The 18,209-nt window shown below is 39.0% G+C and overlaps 2 protein-coding genes across 3 annotated transcripts; one reads left to right on the top strand and one right to left on the bottom strand.

Annotated features, from left to right (window-relative positions):
* Nucleotides 1-4,867: 4,867 nt before the first annotated feature.
* Nucleotides 4,868-7,899, top strand: LOC115740774 (metal-nicotianamine transporter YSL1-like). The gene is made up of 7 exons (XM_030674362.2): nt 4,868-5,313; nt 5,436-5,608; nt 5,698-5,792; nt 5,897-6,031; nt 6,142-6,331; nt 6,433-6,553; nt 6,826-7,899. Exons 1-7 carry the CDS (start codon nt 4,944-4,946, stop codon nt 7,749-7,751), a joined length of 2,010 nt encoding a protein of 669 aa, XP_030530222.1. The 5' UTR covers nt 4,868-4,943; the 3' UTR covers nt 7,752-7,899.
* A 250-nt stretch (nt 7,900-8,149) lies between these two features.
* Nucleotides 8,150-16,431, bottom strand: LOC115740776 (protein HLB1). Of its 2 annotated transcripts, none has more exons than XM_048284944.1 (14): nt 16,006-16,431; nt 14,754-14,879; nt 14,438-14,507; nt 13,765-13,878; nt 13,371-13,454; nt 11,670-11,720; nt 11,438-11,467; nt 11,101-11,163; nt 10,900-10,965; nt 10,627-10,755; nt 10,177-10,212; nt 9,525-9,644; nt 9,048-9,239; nt 8,150-8,478 (listed from the first exon to the last, which is right to left on the bottom strand). In XM_048284944.1, the coding sequence occupies exons 1-14, from the start codon at nt 16,359-16,361 to the stop codon at nt 8,368-8,370; spliced, it is 1,548 nt and encodes a 515-aa protein (XP_048140901.1). In that variant the 5' UTR covers nt 16,362-16,431; the 3' UTR covers nt 8,150-8,367. The 2 variants fall into 2 exon arrangements, with proteins under 2 accessions (XP_048140901.1, XP_030530223.2); XM_030674363.2 differs by having other exon boundaries at nt 9,048-9,236; nt 16,006-16,430.
* Nucleotides 16,432-18,209: the final 1,778 nt, after the last annotated feature.

Raw genomic sequence — 18,209 nt, 5'->3', positions numbered from 1 at the left:
TACTGTTTTAGGACTTTCGATGCACTTATCCGAAAAAAAACAAAAAAAGAAAATGAAGGAACACCACCGATACGCGAGTGGCCAGGGTCGGTTCTCGATTTCACGACCAGAAAACCGACCTTATCCTGTCCGGTCCGATTCTAGATTCCAAGTTTCATGGTAGTAACCGACTTAGCCTCATTATGGAATCGATTACCCTTAATAGTCGCAACGCATCGATCTTAAAAAGAGCAGTGGGGGGACGTGTAATTTGTTGCGGTGATAACGTCAAGAGGCAATTAAGGTCGTGCGGAATTTAGCTATAAATGCCGTGTCTTGACAAACACATAAATCTGAAGAAAGCAGAGGAGAGGAAGTGGCGTTTTCTGTATTCGACCTTCCACTATTAATGGTGAAATGAGAGGCGACATCTCCTCCTCTCCATCTTTCACGACTGTTGGATCGCTATTGATTTGATGGATGATGCTCCCACGTTCATGCTTTTGTCGTGGAAAAACCAAATAAGCATTACAAAGGGAACGACACCCTTTTTTTTTTTTTTTAATCATTTTGACAAAGGTGATAAATTAAAATTAAAATTAAAATTTTGTGTGTCCGAGGACATAGTCAACTGAATGTCCATTGTCTTTTCCTTTTTGGTACGTTATAAAGGGTCCCACTAATTCCTATCCACCCAAAAGAAACCAAAATAATAATAATAATAATAATAAATAAATAAATAAATAAAGAAGAAGGATAAAAGGACGAGACCTTTCCTCGTTATATGATGAATTGAGATTTTTATTTCCTAGGAATAATATTCAGCCAGAAGCATAAATTTAAGGAAAAATTCCAAATAATGACCCGAAATGCCTTAATTATTTCAAATAAGAGCTTTGAGTAGATTTTCTTTTTTCAAAGAAGGACATCGAGTGTTCTATTGGTTTCAAAGAAGGGTCGGATCAAGGGTATTTTGGTCTTTTTTAAATTTTTTCTTTTGTTTCTTTCCTTCATCGTAGCAGGTGGTCGGCACTGACGAGGGCTGGGTGGACTCACCTTGCCTAGGGGCCATTGAGGCAAGGTCGCCCACCCGGGTGAGGCCGGTGATGAACGGAAAGGAACTAAGGAAAAAAGGAAAAAAAAAAGGAAAAAAAACTAAATGATGAAAATGCCCTTATTCATGCTCTTATTTGAAATAAAAAAGGACACAATAGGCCCTCATTTGAAATAAGATTCACTTTAGACCATTCTTTAAGAAAATAAATACACTTCAGGCCATTATTTGAAATTTTTCCTAAACCTAATGCCTCGGCAATTTTATTATTATTATTGATATAACTAATGCTATTTATAATTTGATTGATAGGTGGATCTCTAGCTTCTCTACGTTCCAAAACTTGAAAAGGGAATTCTATTTATATATATATATATATATATATTTGTTTATGAATAAGCAAAAGCAAAAAGGAATTTTTGACTTTCCCGTCGAAACTTAAATCGTAACCCAAGATCAAAAAATTATGAATTGCATTGCGGAAATTTCGTATGTTGTGGCAAAAAAAAGCAACGACTCCAGAATTTATGTCTGAAAAAAAAAAAAAAAACGATATCGAAGCATATTACTTAATACTAACTGCACGTATAAGCCGGGCTTTATTACGGTCTAAAGAAAAAATTCAAAGAAAAATTCAAAGTACATCCGCCGCAGAATTTATATCCAGCAAAAACACAAAAAAAGAAGAAGAAAAAAAAAACGATATCGAAGCATATTATTACTTAATACTAACCGCACGTATAAGCCGGGCTTTATTACGTAGAAAAACGAAATGTTGAGATAATCACATCAAGAAAAGCGACGGACAGTACGAAGATGGGAGTTAGCAAAGCAGAACAAACTCTTTCCTTTCACATTTGCTTAATAGTCGTAGTATCTCATCCAAGTGAAAATTGACATTCGAGCAAAATTGATCAACTTGCATGGACGCAAAACTTGAAGGGTATTATCGTCTCTCAAGTAAAAATTGGTAGTTTTTGTTTTTCAGGGTTTTTTTTTTTTCCGAATCCGGCCTTTATAATTATAAACGTTATTAGAACTTCTATTATGCAAAAATATGTTTTTCCATCATTAAAATTGGTTAGTTGACAACTTGGGGTGCGCATGGCGACACTTCTACGCTAGAAATCAAATTCTAAAGAGAAGTATTTTTTTTTTACTTTTTCTAGTGGCTCTAAGACTACTTTTGGAGCAAAAAAAAAAAAAAAAGCTCTGGAAGTAGAAAAACGAAATCGCCTTATCAAACAGATTTTTGCTTTAAAAGTACTTCTGAAACAGAAATTCTACTAAAAAAATATTGTCATGCCCGCCCTTGTTGACCAAATAAGAGAGAGTAGCTTCAAATGATATTCTCACCTTCACTTATTCTCACTTTTTACTCCCTCTTTCAAACCCTTTTTTTTTTTTACTTTTTAGTGTAATTGGTCACTAATTTTATATGAATTGCCTACAATTCACAATAATTCACAAACCATGATTCGATATATTCTAGTACACCTCTTGATCTTGCTATTATATGATTTGCATTGAATGTACTTGTTTCACATATAGATTCCCACGTATACGTGAAATTAATAAAGTTCGTTCCATAAAAACTATATTGGAATTAAAAAAAAAATGGTATCTACCGATCCTATCTTAATCACATATCCTTGAAATTCTTTTATGTACTTTCAGACTTATAACATGATAAGGCATTGAATTTTTTCCATAAGGAGTATACTAAACTAGCTGCATCACATATGTAAATAAATAGTGTCTCGAACTTTTTACCAATAAAAAAAATGACTATGTTCAATGTATTGGACCCGAGTAAAGTTCTTAAACTGCATCGTCTGAACTCGGAAACGTAAAATTTGAGGATATTCCCAAGGATGAAGAGAAGAAAAGTATTTTGTCTAAATTTAGGGAGGTGATGTTGGGAAAAGTTAAGACTCCACGTCATCTTTGGATGTTCGACAGGATCGTATATAGCGTCATGGATCGATCATGTAGCATTGCAACCGTGCTCGCACAGTATCTTTGAATCGACTTGTCGGCGACATACCGCCGCACTGTGCAATTCTCATTTCTGGATGTTTATTATGAGATTGTTGATGTTTACATCTTTGAACATTGTAAAATTCAATGGCTGCTCAATTGCAAAAGAAACAAGCGAGCCATGGCCATTGCGGCCCACTCATTCGAAACGTTTCTCTGTGTTCCTCTTCTGAGTCCCCACCTTCCACCTTCTGAAGAGCACCCCCTTCCCATCCCATCTTTACCGACCTTCAATGGTGAAGCGCGGCAACTGGGCGAGTGCGTCCACTTTTTGACCCGATTTATAATCTGACAGAATCTCTCCTCCTGCCCAAATAATATCACACCGACCTCGATGGTGGGGAAGAGAGAGAGATAAGGTCAGCTTCGTCGAGCTAATGATTTTGCAGTGACAAGGTCCGGTTCCGTCTATCTACAAAGATCCCGTAGAGATATCCTCATTGGGATAACGATACAAATAATTTATAAACTATAATTCAATATGTAATATGATTTTTGAACTTTTAATTTGATCAATATGATCTTTAGACTTTAGCATAATATATGATGTGGTCTATGAACTTTCGATTTGTTCAACGTGATTTGATCAATATGATCCTTATACTTTAACCTATTATGCAATGTGGTCCATGAACTTTTTATTTATTTAACGTGATCCCTGAACTTTTGGAACATGTTCAACTTAATCCTTGAATTATATGGAGGTGTTCAATATAATTTTGGAATGACTTTGAACTTTTTATTATAGTTTAGGGACTAAGTTGAATATGCTTTCAAAAGTTTGGGGATCACATTAAAGAAATCGAAAGTTTAGGGATTGCATTGCACATTAAGCTAAAGTTCATATTAATCAAATTAAAAATTTAGTGATAGTATTATATATTGGATCAAAGTTCAGGACCATTTGTGTCAATTTTCCCAACCTCGTTTGGGTTAAGTTTGGCCGGCTCTCGTGTAAAGATTCATCGGATCTCACAGTCTTGGTTTCGAGATCTCTGGGAACTCCAAATGCGATAACACGAACTTACTGGTACGAGGTAAAACGGTGTCTGACAGCGCTGCACGACTGCACGGGACGGGGCTGCATGTGCATCCACTGTTCAAGAACTGCAAGTCACACTTGCACCTGTCAATCTTGTGGAGCTCATGACTCTCTGATTTTTCCCAACAAGGCTTCGTGATTAAACCCACTTGATGATTGGTGAGTTCTGTCAGTTTCAATCGAGACTCCGTTTGGATTCCGGAGTGCCGTGCCGAAATGAAATTTTTCAATGGGCAGAGCACGCTTTCCACATCACAACTTAGTTCAGAATAAAGAGATCTCTTGGGATCCTTGCCGTCGAGAGTTTCCTAAGGACATGAATTATAGTAAAAGGAGAGTGAAAGGCAGTCTGATTGACCCTAATTGAAATTGAAATGGACACAACCTGCGAGAGAGTTTGTGGTATTTATACATTTACTATGTTAGGATGCATGCATAAGTTGTGTTAGAGAAATCTCATATAAGAAAAATTATTATGGTATAGAGCAGTTAATATATTGTAATTGATCCATAACTCATTCGCTCAAACTTTAGAGTGAAGGTGAGTGGGCTTGAACTTGGGCTCAACAATCTCCCCGATGAATGTATCGGATTCCTGTTGAGCATTGCCCGCCGCATTTATATAGCATGGTCACTTCAGCTCTCTGCAGCCACACGCAGGCATTTTTCTCTCCCTTGTGCATGAGATATTGTTGCCTTATATCCTTGAGAAAGATTCCAAATTCCATTAAGTTCAGGGCTTCAGTGACTCGAACAAATTTGATAGGAAGAGACCTACATTGAACAAGTTCAACTAGTCCTCTGAATCTCCAAGCTTTCTTTACTACAATGGAGAACACGGGAACCATGAAAGAAAAGAAGGAAATCGAGAGAGACGACTTGGAGGAGGAGTTGCCGGAAGGGGCGGAGTCGGGTGGCTTGGGAAGGACCCTGCCGTGGACGAGGCAGCTGACTCTGCGTGGGGTTGTGGTGAGCGTCGTGATAGGGGCCATCTACAGCATCATAGCCATGAAGCTGAACCTCACGACCGGGCTCGTCCCGAACCTCAACGTGTCAGCCGCGCTGCTCGCCTTTGTGCTTATCCGCACATGGACCAAGATGCTCCACAGGGCTGGCTACGTCTCGAGACCGTTCACCAGGCAAGAGAACACCATGATCCAGACGTGCGCGGTCGCGTGTTACAGCATTGCCGTTGGAGGTTAGAGGGACCTCATTTGAATCTGTGAATGACTTACCTTGAGGTTTTCATCAGCTCGTTCTTGATTCCTTTGTTAATCAAAATGGCATGGTTTCCTCTTTTTTTTTTTTTTTGGCGTTCAGGTGGATTTGCCTCATATCTATTGGGGTTAAACAGGAGGACATACGAATTGTCGGGAGTGGATGCTCAGGGAAATTCCCCAAAGGCTGTGAAGGAGCCTGGGCTTGGTTGGATGACTGGTTTCCTCTTTGTGGTTTGCTTTGTGGGTTTATTTGTGTTGATTCCACTCAGGAAGGTACAATGAGTTTGAGCTTTATACGGTTCAACAAAGAGCTTGTGTTTGTGTAACAAACTGTTGTTTTACAAGGAGTTCTGTCGTACCAGATACTGATTGTGGATCTCAAATTGACCTATCCGAGCGGCTTGGCGACGGCGGTGCTCATCAACGGCTTCCACTCACAGGGAGACAAAATGGCCAAGTATAGATACACCAACCTGATACGAATTCTCAGCACCATATATACCGAGAATCGTTCTTAGAAAAACATGAACTCTAAGCGGCAATGACGGTTGTTGTGCGCAGGAAGCAAGTTCACGGGTTCACGAAGTACTTCTCTTTCTCATTCCTTTGGGGCTTCTTCCAGTGGTTCTTCAAAGGAAAAGATGCTTGCGGTTTCGCGCAGTTCCCCACTTTCGGATTACAAGCTTGGAAGCAAACGTGTGTGGTTTGCGCATTTTCTCTGTTCTTATCCTTGGAACTTCAGTGAACCTTTTCATAACTAGCTAGTTAACCTCATTTCTCGTTCCATGAACGTTGTTGTTCTTCAGATTCTTCTTTGACTTCAGTATGACTTTCGTCGGAGCGGGGATGATCTGTTCACACCTGGTGAATCTGTCTCTGCTTTTAGGCTCGGTGATCTCCTACGGCCTCATGTGGCCGCTCATCGATCGCCACAAGGGAGACTGGTTTTCCGATGGCCTGGAAGAGAGCAGTATGAAGAGCTTATATGGCTATAAGGTCTCTCTTCCTCACTCTTTCTAGTAAGCATAGGCGAAAGCAAAGAAATGCCGTTCTCGAATCTTCTCGCTCACTTGTTCATTTATTTTTCGGTCTCGCAGGCATTTATCTCCGTGGCTCTGATCCTTGGCGATGGGCTCTACAATATTGTAAAGATAATCTGTGTCACAGTCAGTAGCATCCATGGAAGAATGAAGAACCAAAACCAAAACCTTGCTACAGGTAGATGATGCATAACCTTCAAGATCAAATCTTCTTGCCAGTTTTGATGCCTTGCTGTGGAAAAAAGTGATCAAGACAGCATTTTTAATTTGTGACCTAGGAAGCTTTAATCCAAACGAGCTACACATAGTCAAGTGTCTTAAGATGCCCACCATGGAACTTCAAACTTCTGGCACATCTCTCCTCTTTAAGCAGATTTGTGTGCTTTTACATTCCCTAAGTTTTGACTCATGAATTCTTCTTCTTGATCTCATGTTTCCACTTCAATGCAGCTGAAGAAGACCAGAGCAAAACCCTAGAGGACAAAAGACAAAACGAAGTCTTCCTGAGAGAGAACATCCCTATGTGGATAGGACTCGCTGGATATAGCCTCTTCTCCGTCGTGTCCATCATCGTGATCCCCTTCATGTTCCCTGAGCTTAAATGGTACTTCGTCCTTGTCGCGTACATTCTCGCTCCGTCCCTAGCTTTTTGCAATGCGTATGGAGCCGGGCTCACGGACATGAACATGGCCTACAACTATGGCAAAGTGGCCCTTTTCATCCTCGCCGCCATATCGGGCAAGGAAAACGGCCTAGTCGCCGGCCTCGCGGGCTGTGGCCTCATCAAGTCCGCTGTCTCCGTGGCGTGCATCCTGATGCAAGATTTCAAGACGGCCCATTTCACACTCACGTCCCCTCGAGCGATGTTCCTCAGCCAGGTCATTGGCACGGCCATAGGATGCGTGGTGGCTCCCTTAAGCTTCTTCCTATTCTACAAGGCATTTGACGTGGGAAATCCTAATGGAGAATTCAAAGCACCGTATGCTCTGATCTACAGGAACATGGCGATCCTGGGTGTTCAGGGGTTCTCGGCTCTGCCTCGCCATTGCTTGCAGCTCTGCTATGGCTTCTTCAGCTTCGCAGTGGCTGTGAACCTCATAAGAGATCTCGGGCCAAGGAAGGTAGGGAAGTGGATGCCACTTCCGATGGCCATGGCCCCTCCGTTTCTGGTGGGGGCATATTTCACGATCGATATGTGCTTGGGGACTTTGGTTGTGTACATTTGGCAGAAGCTCAATGCGAACAAGGCAGAGCTGATGGTTCCTGCGGTGGCTTCGGGGTTGATATGTGGGGAGGGACTGTGGACTCTTCCAGCTTCGGTCCTAGCCCTGGCCAAAATAAAGCCTCCCATTTGTATGAAGTTTGTGCCTTCCTAAAGGACCTAGCGTAAACGTTACCTAGTTACAACAGAAAACTTATTTATCCGCTAAGTAGATGACAGCATGGAATCTACCATTGGAAAGTCATTGTAATACGGCCAAGGGCGTGAAACTCATAGATATGTGATGATTAGTCCTTCCACTAGATCCTACACAAAGGAAAAACCATATCGACGATTCTGTAGCTCTCCAAAATTTTGCCTGAAATGGCCGTAGAACAATGCCCATGGAACAAAATAATCCCATCTAACAGTACGTATTTAGCAGAAAATCGATTTACATGTAAAGCGACTTATCAGGTGACCGTCCGCTAATGTTGACGTAACCATGGAGTTGAAGTTCCTTTTTTGTCTTGCATCATCTAACCGTGACGTAGGAAAAGTGGGTAAGAACTATTAAACAATGAAAAGAGTTGACAGCTTAAGCTCAAACAACTAATTCAACAGAACCACACGTATGTTGAATCAGATAATTGTCAAAGACCACTTTTGTGGTGAAAGAAAGTTTCTAATATACAAAAAAATTGTCTGGATAAACCGCATTTCTATAACTCATCACCATCTCAAGAAGATTGTATGGTAATAGTAATACATCCATAAGTTACGTAAAAATTTCAGCCTGTTATGATACCTGCCAATACATCACTCTTTCCTCGTGCATAAATTGTATATACCAAACGGATAGCATCGAGCCAACCATCCAAGGACTCCCAGGAATCGGCTACCTGAATGAATGATGTCACTTAAAAGTGTCCTTAAACAGAATCTAGTGTAATCAGTATAATTTATACATTTAAAGAGACAAATTAACCTACACCAAAAACATGGGAAAGACAGTTGTACTGAATTTCACTATTTCAGCTCCATGATGCTCTTGACTTATTATCTCGATAGGCAAGAAATAAGCATTAACTTCTTAACTGAGAGATGTTGAGTTAATTAAAAGCACCATTCACACTGAATGTCACAAAACCTTTTCAGTCTGACAACATCCACAGATTGTCAAGATCACAGACAATGGGAAAAATGCTATGAACGAATCATCAACACAAGTCACACAACACTGTTCTTTCATGAGAATTACATGCCATAACATCACTCAAATAGTTTGCATCATAACAAGATACTTCAGACAAAATGCTAATTGGAATAGCTGTCAAAGTCAGCCAGTCAAAAGAACAAAGAATAAGGGCACTAGATACTAGACATGAGTCAACCTTACTAACCCCTACTGATATTGCTCTATAAAAGGTCAAACCAGCAGTATGTTACATATGAGTTATAAGCCACTTACCATGAAAACAGGTCCATGAATTGTGTCAATACAGAGGCCTGGACCAGGTGGTAAAGTCAGATCCGAACATGCTGATACAGACACTATATCTGGAATGTTGACTTTAGTCGCTCTTCCGTCGGAATGAGCTAAATCTGCAGATCTGTTGGAAAGACCTAGAGGTGCTTGTTTTTGGTCAACAGTGTTGAGCTGCTAAGAAAGAAGGGAAAGAAAACCGACATTCAGCAGCAGCAGAGCAGTGGACCATGGCTCAACAAAATGGGCGCAGCTAGTACATGGCTTAAGGCCTGTCTCTATTGTTGAATCACTACGAGGATTGGCATTTCATCTTTTTTGGATATGACACCAATCAAACTTCGGATTTAACAAAAACGGAAGGCAAGAAACACTAGGCTACTCAAATTGGGAAGATGGTTTCAGAAATGTATTAAGAGTAGATATACAAGAAATCCACCAGAAAAGAAGTATATACAGCACCTGCTGAAGACCTTCATGGTTTAAAACAAATTGCGATCTCTTCCAATCACCGTGAGGTGCAACTGGGCTCCCCACAGGTGGTGCCGTCAAATATCCTACCTTAAGATAGGGCAATGGTAGCTGCCAATGCCAGAATAAAATTTATTGATTCAATAAAACAAGGAAATCAGGTGCAAAATGAAATCAAAATCCAATATTTATTCCATTAGACAAGTGCAATCGAGAGAACCTGAGCAAGTATTAAATTCTAGTGGGATCCACTTAAATAACTTTCAAATCCATAGAAAGGAGATCAGATCTTTAACAATGTTTGTTCCGTTTCTATCTTATTTCATTGAGATGAAGGTCTAGGTAGGCCCATAGAATGAATAAACCAACATGGGATCTTTAGTCTTTATACACAAAGTCATTAGAAAATAAGTTAAGCAAAATCATTCTAACTTTGTCACCCCGCAAGGCACATTTAAGCCCATATTGCACGCAGTTGTTGAAATTCATTCAGAATAGCTAAGGATAGATTTTATTACTAGCTTAAGTCTGAATTGTCCATTGAGTACAGAAGACAAAGCAGTAAGATGCCACCAACAAACCCCATGAGATAGAGGGTCAATGAATATATAAATTCCCCTAACTGGTATACAGTATTACTAACCATGGATCTTACGAGCCTCAAGGCACTGCTGTAAACCTGTAAGGAAAAAAAAATTACAACAAAAGCTTAGTAGCAGCTCAAATATGAAGCAAGTTCTTATCACTACACAAAACTAATGCTGAGGACCACCCCTTAATTTAAAAAACATCAAGAAGTGCAATTTTGTCCTAAAAAGGGTAAGTTGTACACAGTATCTATTTCAGGACATCCCACCTGATGAGCAACTTTTTAGTATTAACTGAAAATATAGGTGTAAGATCTCAAAAGGAAGGGGCGGGGGGAGGGAGGGAGAGAGGGAGAAGGTCCTAGTTTATGCCAATTTACTTGATGTCTCAAGTCCATATTTGACAGAGTTTCTACATTTGATAACAGTACAAAGAACTCCCATACAATCAGCACAGGCGCATTAGTTAAGCAGACATTTCAGAGGCAAATGAAAAAGGCAAATACCGAGTAACTTGGTTTTAGTGCATGAGCAGCTGCAATATAGATAGCTGATTGGCTGTACAGTTCATTAGGAGAAATTTCTTTTGCATTGGCTGATCCCCCTGTCCTTAATGTGTCCTCTGCCAACCCATACTGCCAACATTGTTCCAGCAAATAGAATAAATATCCTCTCTCTAACTATATCATTCAAAAGTTGCAGTAGAATTTAACATTTGGTGTCTGTATGACACATATTGTTTAACTATCTATCACAGTAAGTACGTTAGATATACCAACCAGAACAGTCCCGAGGTTGTAAATTGCTCGATGGAAATCAAATTGTAACTGTATTGCTGCACGAAACTGCATCATAGACAGAAAAGAGAAGCAATGATGTAGAGTTGACAAAAATATCAGAGGACAATGAAGCTACAAATTAGATTAAGATACCCCTACACAATCAGTAAAATTCTGCTAGTTCTGCAATAATTTGCACACCTTGCTTATAGCAGTTCTCACTATGGTTTGTTTCTCACGAGCAGGAACAATTGCACTGAGTTCCTACAGAGAATGCTCAAAGTTAAAACTCAAAGAAATTTGTTCATATTCAGCTCTAAAAATTTGCTTGTATCTGCAGGAATAAAACAATCTGCATATGGATGAGTTCCCCTCTGAAGTCTGAAGTTGTTTTGCATAAGGAACAATACCAATTCGGTACCTTTGATGCTAGACTTTTCATTATCCTTCAGAAAGAAAAAAAAGTCTAGAAAAGGAGCAAACAGAGAGTACTTTTGTGACAGTCTTCTGAAACTACTGGCTGCTTAATGTAATGTACCTGTAAAGCAAGCCCCCAGTTGTTAAGTGCCTGCAAAAGAAATGGAGTGAAGGTTTTGTCAATTTATTGATCTGCAAATTTTTGGCTTCATTGTGATCACTTCCAGAATGAATCATAAAAAGAAAAAAAAAAAAACACATTCAAATGCACAAAAAATTGGAAAAGCTAAAAAGCTGTAGCCAATATGCTTAAGATGAAGTTCAATCATAGTACCAAACTACGAGGAGCATACCTGAGGACTGTTCCAGTTGAGTTGGACTGCTTTTTCATAGTTTCTGGTTGCCTGAAAAACAAGATGAACAAATTACATGCAGGCATAGAGATTTTAAGCAAAACAAATAGACTTAAAATGATTTGAAATCAGCATACACTCTAGGTTCTAACATTCTAGACAATCATAGTATCCCTTTTATATGTAGGACGCGTTCTTTCTTATCATGATCGAGGAATATCGACTTATTAGGCTCAGATCTACAACTAGTGCTACCACCAAGACCTCATCCATGAGCAAACCTAGGCTGGCCGGGTTGAGTACTCCTTGCCCAGGTCCACCTGTGATTTACGAAAATGTTAAATTTTCTTCATCAAATGACTGGGCCCAAAAAGGACTATACTTGTCTAGACCCGCCCAAATTCTAAGGCCCACCTGGACGGACCTTGCTAGCTGTCAAGCCACTACTACTGCTACTATGACGAAGGAAAAATGAAAAGGTCTTATCCAATTAGTTAGCATATATTACCTTACACCATTTCACCTTATTTTGCAGCAAATCAGTGATCTCCAAATGATCAAGATCTCTTTCCTTATAGCCACTTTTCAAGTCTTTTTACGCATTCTCCTGCCCCCTTTAACTCATATCTCCAACTCCATCATAAAGTCGCGATCACGCAGAAAAGCATATGTTTGAGTGTGGAACAGGAACTTCAATTGATAAAATACCGATTGCATATCACAAACAACAAATGTGGTGTTTAAGTAGGGAAGAGGGAAGTCTTGGTGAGTGAGTTGCATCCAGAAGATGCTTTAGAAAGAATATAAGAAGATCATATGTTATTAGAGGGATAGGGCTCAAGTCTAAGAGTGGTGAGGCAGATGTGGATAAATCTCGAAACAAGCTCAAAATATATGATCCAGCTAACTGACCATATTAGGTGGATAGACTTTGATATTGGTGTCACCTAGTTAAATTTAAAACAAATAAACAGGAAATGCCCATTTTAGGATAGCAATAGGGTGAAATGGAAGACGGATAAAGTTTATTTCGCCGTCCAGAGATCAAACTTGGAGCATGAATTCTCTAGTTGTTCCCAGAAAATCATACAGGGATGTGTCAATTTAGCTCCAGATGGAGCATATGCCTCAATCGGAAACTACGCTATACACCTCTGCAAAAGTACAGTTTTAAATGAGGACATAAGATCGGTTCCTCGTCCTCAATAAAAAAAGGTCACGCTTTAGATAGCATCTAACTCCCATGAGCAGTCTTGACTTATCATCACTTCATTAAGATTTTGATAGTTTGAGTATCTAGGTCATAGTCATCGGTCAAGTCCCTAAGATATCAACTGAGAAGTTACTCCTTGCCCCTCTTTACTTTGATTGTCATTTTAACAAGTTCCTAATGGCTAAAGCATTTCTAAGTTGCATCCACGGGCTTCTTAAATTCAAACAGCCAATAGGTACAAAGTCAGTTTCATTTTATTTTTTGTTTTTTACTTTTGAAAATCAAATTATGGACTGCACCCTGTGAATGCGAAGTCCTTGATGCTATGCTTGAAAATTTAAAAGAATGTCACCCTATAATTTATCATTATGGCCCCACTAAGATTATTAGTAGAATCAAATAGCAGCAGAGAAAACTTAATAGACAGAGTGCAAAAACAACCCCAAATACAAGTAAACCTAGAATTACAATAAAGATGAGGTAAAAACCTGCTTCCAGAACTCTTCAGCCTCCTTTGTACGACCTCGCATTTTAGCCCTGTCAGATATAGCTATTGCCCAGTTGTAGAAAGCCTGTCACAATAGTAAAACAAAAAAGAAAGAGATGACCAATGAGAAGATACATTCATGGACAGCCAAAGTTATAGCTGCAGGCATGTGGTTGGATATAGTAGATTATACTGGAACCTAATGATCACAAGGTAATTCATCTAATTCAAGTGAAAACAAGCAAGACCATGCAAAATGCTCATCAGTAAATTAAGTCATCTAATTCAAATGTAATTCTTCAGCTTCAAAGTATTATCAACAAAAAATGGGTTACTCATAAAGGTCTTTATTAGTCTACATGTCATTCTATCCCAGAAAAATCTTGCTTCCTTACATCATGAAGTGTAGGGCAAAGCCGGGTAGCCTCATCATATTTTTTACAGGCCTCCTCAAGTAAAGCGTCCTTCGAAGGTGAGGTAGAATCAGGACTAACAACATCCGCACTTTCCTGCATGAGTCAAACTCTAGTTAAATAGGATAATCACATGGCATAGAGGATGAGTACACAATCTTCTGAAGAGACATGACACTAATGACACTGTTTTATGATTCTGAAATTACATTGCAGAAGAATACAAAAGAAACTTAACAATGTGAGCATGAGACCGTTGTTAGACTCGTCAAGTTCTTATCACATAAGATATGTTATGCTAGCACAGCATAGAGGGAAATGGACAAAGAGGCTCTGCCAAAATCGACCTTGTACGTCAATATAGCGGTTAGTCAACAGTAACAGACTTAGTGTAATGTAGAACTCAATAAAATGTCCCCTGGCACTTGGTGCCTTCATGTCATCAATAAATTAATGTCTCAATTATATAGAGAACTATCATGTATGCTCAAGCTAGTCCACGAACAATATCACGTTGGCACAATAAGAATCATCATTGTCCATGAATAAGACATTTTCTATACAACTATGTCCCAAGTCAGAGGAGATTTGTTGTGGATCCAAGAAAGTATCGTCAATTGATACAATGAAACAATAAATCAAACAGAATCCAGACCTGAAGAACCAAAGCCCAATTATATAATGCATCATAATCTCCTGGATTTCTGGAAATTGCACTAGCATACCTACAAAATATCATTATCCATATTAACTATGGAATTACCAAAGAAGCTCAATCAAAGAAAAAGCTAGTACTGATTCATGTGTAACCCTCTATACTTGTATGAAAGGGAAGAAATATGATCAAGAAAATGTTATAGGACGAGATCCAATGAAATTTCTCTCAGTACTAATTTTGTTGGAGAACAGGCCTCTGGATATGAGTGACTTTCATAGTTCCAACTACTAGTTATTTGTATACATAACAGCACCTTCGAGCAGCATATGTAAGAATACGTTGACGAGACCTGCCCTCCTCATCAACACCAGTAACGCTATCAATCAACTCCATTGCAGCATTATTCTGCTCCGCATTAGATTGTCGCATGCTTTCTTGACTGAATAACACATAATATACACAATATTAGGCTATACAAGATAAAACGAAAGAAATATCAGAACAAATTAAAGTTCAAATAAATTGCTTCAACTTCTCACAATAAGACAATAAGTAGAGCACAAATTGCTTTTGTATCAAAGGAGCAAAGGAGGCATCAAGAACTTGACAAGATTATAAAGTCATGTAATTATACTGGCTACTTAACTCCAGGGATCAGAAATATCACATCAGTTATGACAAATGCCATCAGAGTTCTCAAAGGCGAGATATTAATCATTTTTAAATACAGCTTTTTCATCTTGCAAAATCTTAACAACCATTGCAAATATAGTGAAAGTTGAATAAAGTTTTGTTTTGATGCCCAATAGATGTCACTTTTAGACCAAGTATCCTCCAATCACCTAACGCTTTCCTCCAAAATAACATAATCGGCTATTGAGTGCTTCAAACTTAAATCTTATCGCATTTAGGAAGTCTATGCGGATGTGAACTAGACAAAGTATATCACCAAATGAGTACCAGTTATTGCAAATGACTAACTTCTACTAGTCTCACTCTTTCTCTATAATTAGTAGCACAAACATATAGTAAAAGTTGAAGCTTTAAAGCTAGAGCAAACAGTCTGCCATGCAATTTCACAGTGGAATGCCTAATTCATAGATGGTTTATCTAGCGAACTTAAGAAACTTAACCACATCAGTGAAACAGCTGCTCCCTACAATGGATTACTCAGAACCATGATAACCCTAGACTAGAATATACCATAATTTCTCACTCTGAATTAGCAAAAACTGCAATAAACGACCAAATATTTTTAGGATTAGTAATCTGACAAATGCTTCACGTTCTAAAAATGCTTCAAACGCTCGAACATGGTCGATCAAAAACCCCTAAACCCCTAATATTCAGAATCTAACTTGCCCCAACGAACTTGAAACTCCCAAACATATCAACGCCAATCCAGAATTTCCATAGAACTTCACCAATTTTCGAGGATCCAATTGAAATGGCACAGAGTATCAGCTTCATTCCAATTCAAACCACCGCGACCAATCATTTCCACCTATAATCTCAAGCTCAACTCATCAAGAACCCAAGTTCCTAACGCAAATCAGAGCTCTGACCTGTACGGAGAATTCACTTCTCGCCTGTCCCCATCCGGATTGTTCGGGCTCTCGGTCGCATCGTCGTTCTTCAATTCGTTCAGCAATTCCCGCATCGTGAATGTGCGGTTCCCCTCGTCCTTTCGCAGCTCCGGACGCGCAGGCGCCTCTTTCTTCGGAGAAGAGTCGCTCTCTGGTTCGCCGGATTGGATCGCCGATTCTTCGGGCTCTTCCTTCTTGGGATCTGCATCGCTCGACACTATCTCCGGCTCTTCCGGTTCTGGTTTTGGCTCTGCTTTTGGTTCTGGTTCTGGTTCTGGTTCTGGCTCATGGTCAGGTCCTTTTTGCAGTTCGGGCTCTTCGGTGGTCGCAGACATTGGCAATGGCTGATCCAGACACAGAGAGATCCGTCTTACAAGAATGTTACGAAGGAGATGAACTCTTGATGTTGGACTCCAGAGGAAAGTACATGGGATTGTTCGAAGTCATAATTTCTTATTGGGTCCTCTTTAAACTTATCTTTATGCAATGGAGTCCTCTTATAAATTAAACTTGTGCAATCGAGTCCTCCTCCCTTCACGGCATACAATCGATCTTGTCGGTTGGCAGCCGGCCAAAAGGATGAAGAAAGAAAAAAAAAGTAAAAAGAAATATAAAATAAAAATAAATAAATAAATTCTAAAAATATCAAGATATTATTAAAAGTTGGCTACGATAATGTTGATTGATCAAATGGATTAAATGGAAATAAATGCAAACATTTTAGAACTAAATTGACACAATTATCATGAATTTTATGATTTTCTGATAATTTTCGTGTGTAAATGTGCACGTTTTACTCTCAAGATCCATCAAACTACAAGTTCTACGAAATTCGGGGACACCGTGAGTCTATAATTGTTAGCCAATCGAGCTCAAACTTTCTCCCATTGATAAAACACTTGATTAAAATCTCTTACACATCCATGAGAGGTGATTAAAAGGATTATCTAATGCAGTTGATCCCATAGTTGTAGTTTAGCCTGAAAGTCATTTCAAGTGTGAATAAAGGTTACACACATTCTCTGTTTACTCTCAACAAATTCTTAAATCAGGTTCACAAAGCATGATGAATATGAGTCCACCGCGAGAAAATCTCCTCTCTCCATAACATAACCAACCCCCGTACAATACACATAGGATCCACCATCACAAGTATTACTTACTCTCGATTTCTTGTGTTTTCTTTGTAATCACATGACAAAGGAGAACAAGATTTAACGTGGTTCGATCGACCAAGGAGAACACCCGTGGAAGCCTATGTCCACGATGTGAAATCCCCAAATCGTCATATCACCTTGGGAGGATTTCATTATCTTTAAATAAAATAGAGTTATCTGGGGATAAACATTAATATCTATTTGAAAGGAAAATATAGTTGTTATTTACTTCTTTATTGATTTGAGCCAAATCTCCTACTAAATCTGAATTTCGCATCTTTCCAACACTCTCCCTCCAAGCTGGAGGAGAAGAGGTCATCGGAGGTTAGCTTGGTCATCACACGCTGGAAAACTTAGGTGGAAAGCGCCTTAGTAAAAAGTCAGCCAATTGATCTTCACTTCTGATGTATGGAGTTTCAATTGTCTTGTCTTGAACTTTCTCATGAATATAGTGACAGTATACCTCTATGTACTTGGTCCTTTCATGAAACATTGGATTTGAAGCAATATGAATTGCTGCTTGATTATCGCAAAATAATTTTGTAGGAGTTCGTACCTTATTAAGACTCAAATCTTGCAATAATAAACGAAGTCATACTAATTCACATGTGGTTGAAGCCATGACTCTGTACTCTGCTTCTGCACTTGATCTAGCTAGAACACATTGTTTTTGCTCTTCCAAATGACTAGGTTTTCTCCTAGAAAGGTGCGTAACCTTATCGTTGATTTCTCTATCCGTGGGATTTTCAGCCCAATTTGCATCTGCATAACCTTCAATCTTCGTGTGACCATGATTCTTCATAAGAATGTCACGTCCATGGCATGACTTTAGATATTGCAACGTATGGTTGACAAACTCCATGTGACTTTCACTAGGATTATGCATAAATTGACTAACATAACCGAAGAGAAAAAACTCTCCTTTCATTCAATGAATATTTTTTTCTGTACATTTACAATACTCAATCTATATATATATATATATATATATATATATATATATATGTTATCCGATAACCCTAATTA

This window comes from Rhodamnia argentea, chromosome 9 (assembly GCF_020921035.1).
Source record: "Rhodamnia argentea isolate NSW1041297 chromosome 9, ASM2092103v1, whole genome shotgun sequence".
Classification (NCBI taxonomy): domain Eukaryota; kingdom Viridiplantae; phylum Streptophyta; class Magnoliopsida; order Myrtales; family Myrtaceae; genus Rhodamnia; species Rhodamnia argentea.
The sequence above is the reverse complement of the archived record's forward strand: the minus strand, read 5'-3'. Positions and strand labels throughout refer to the sequence as shown.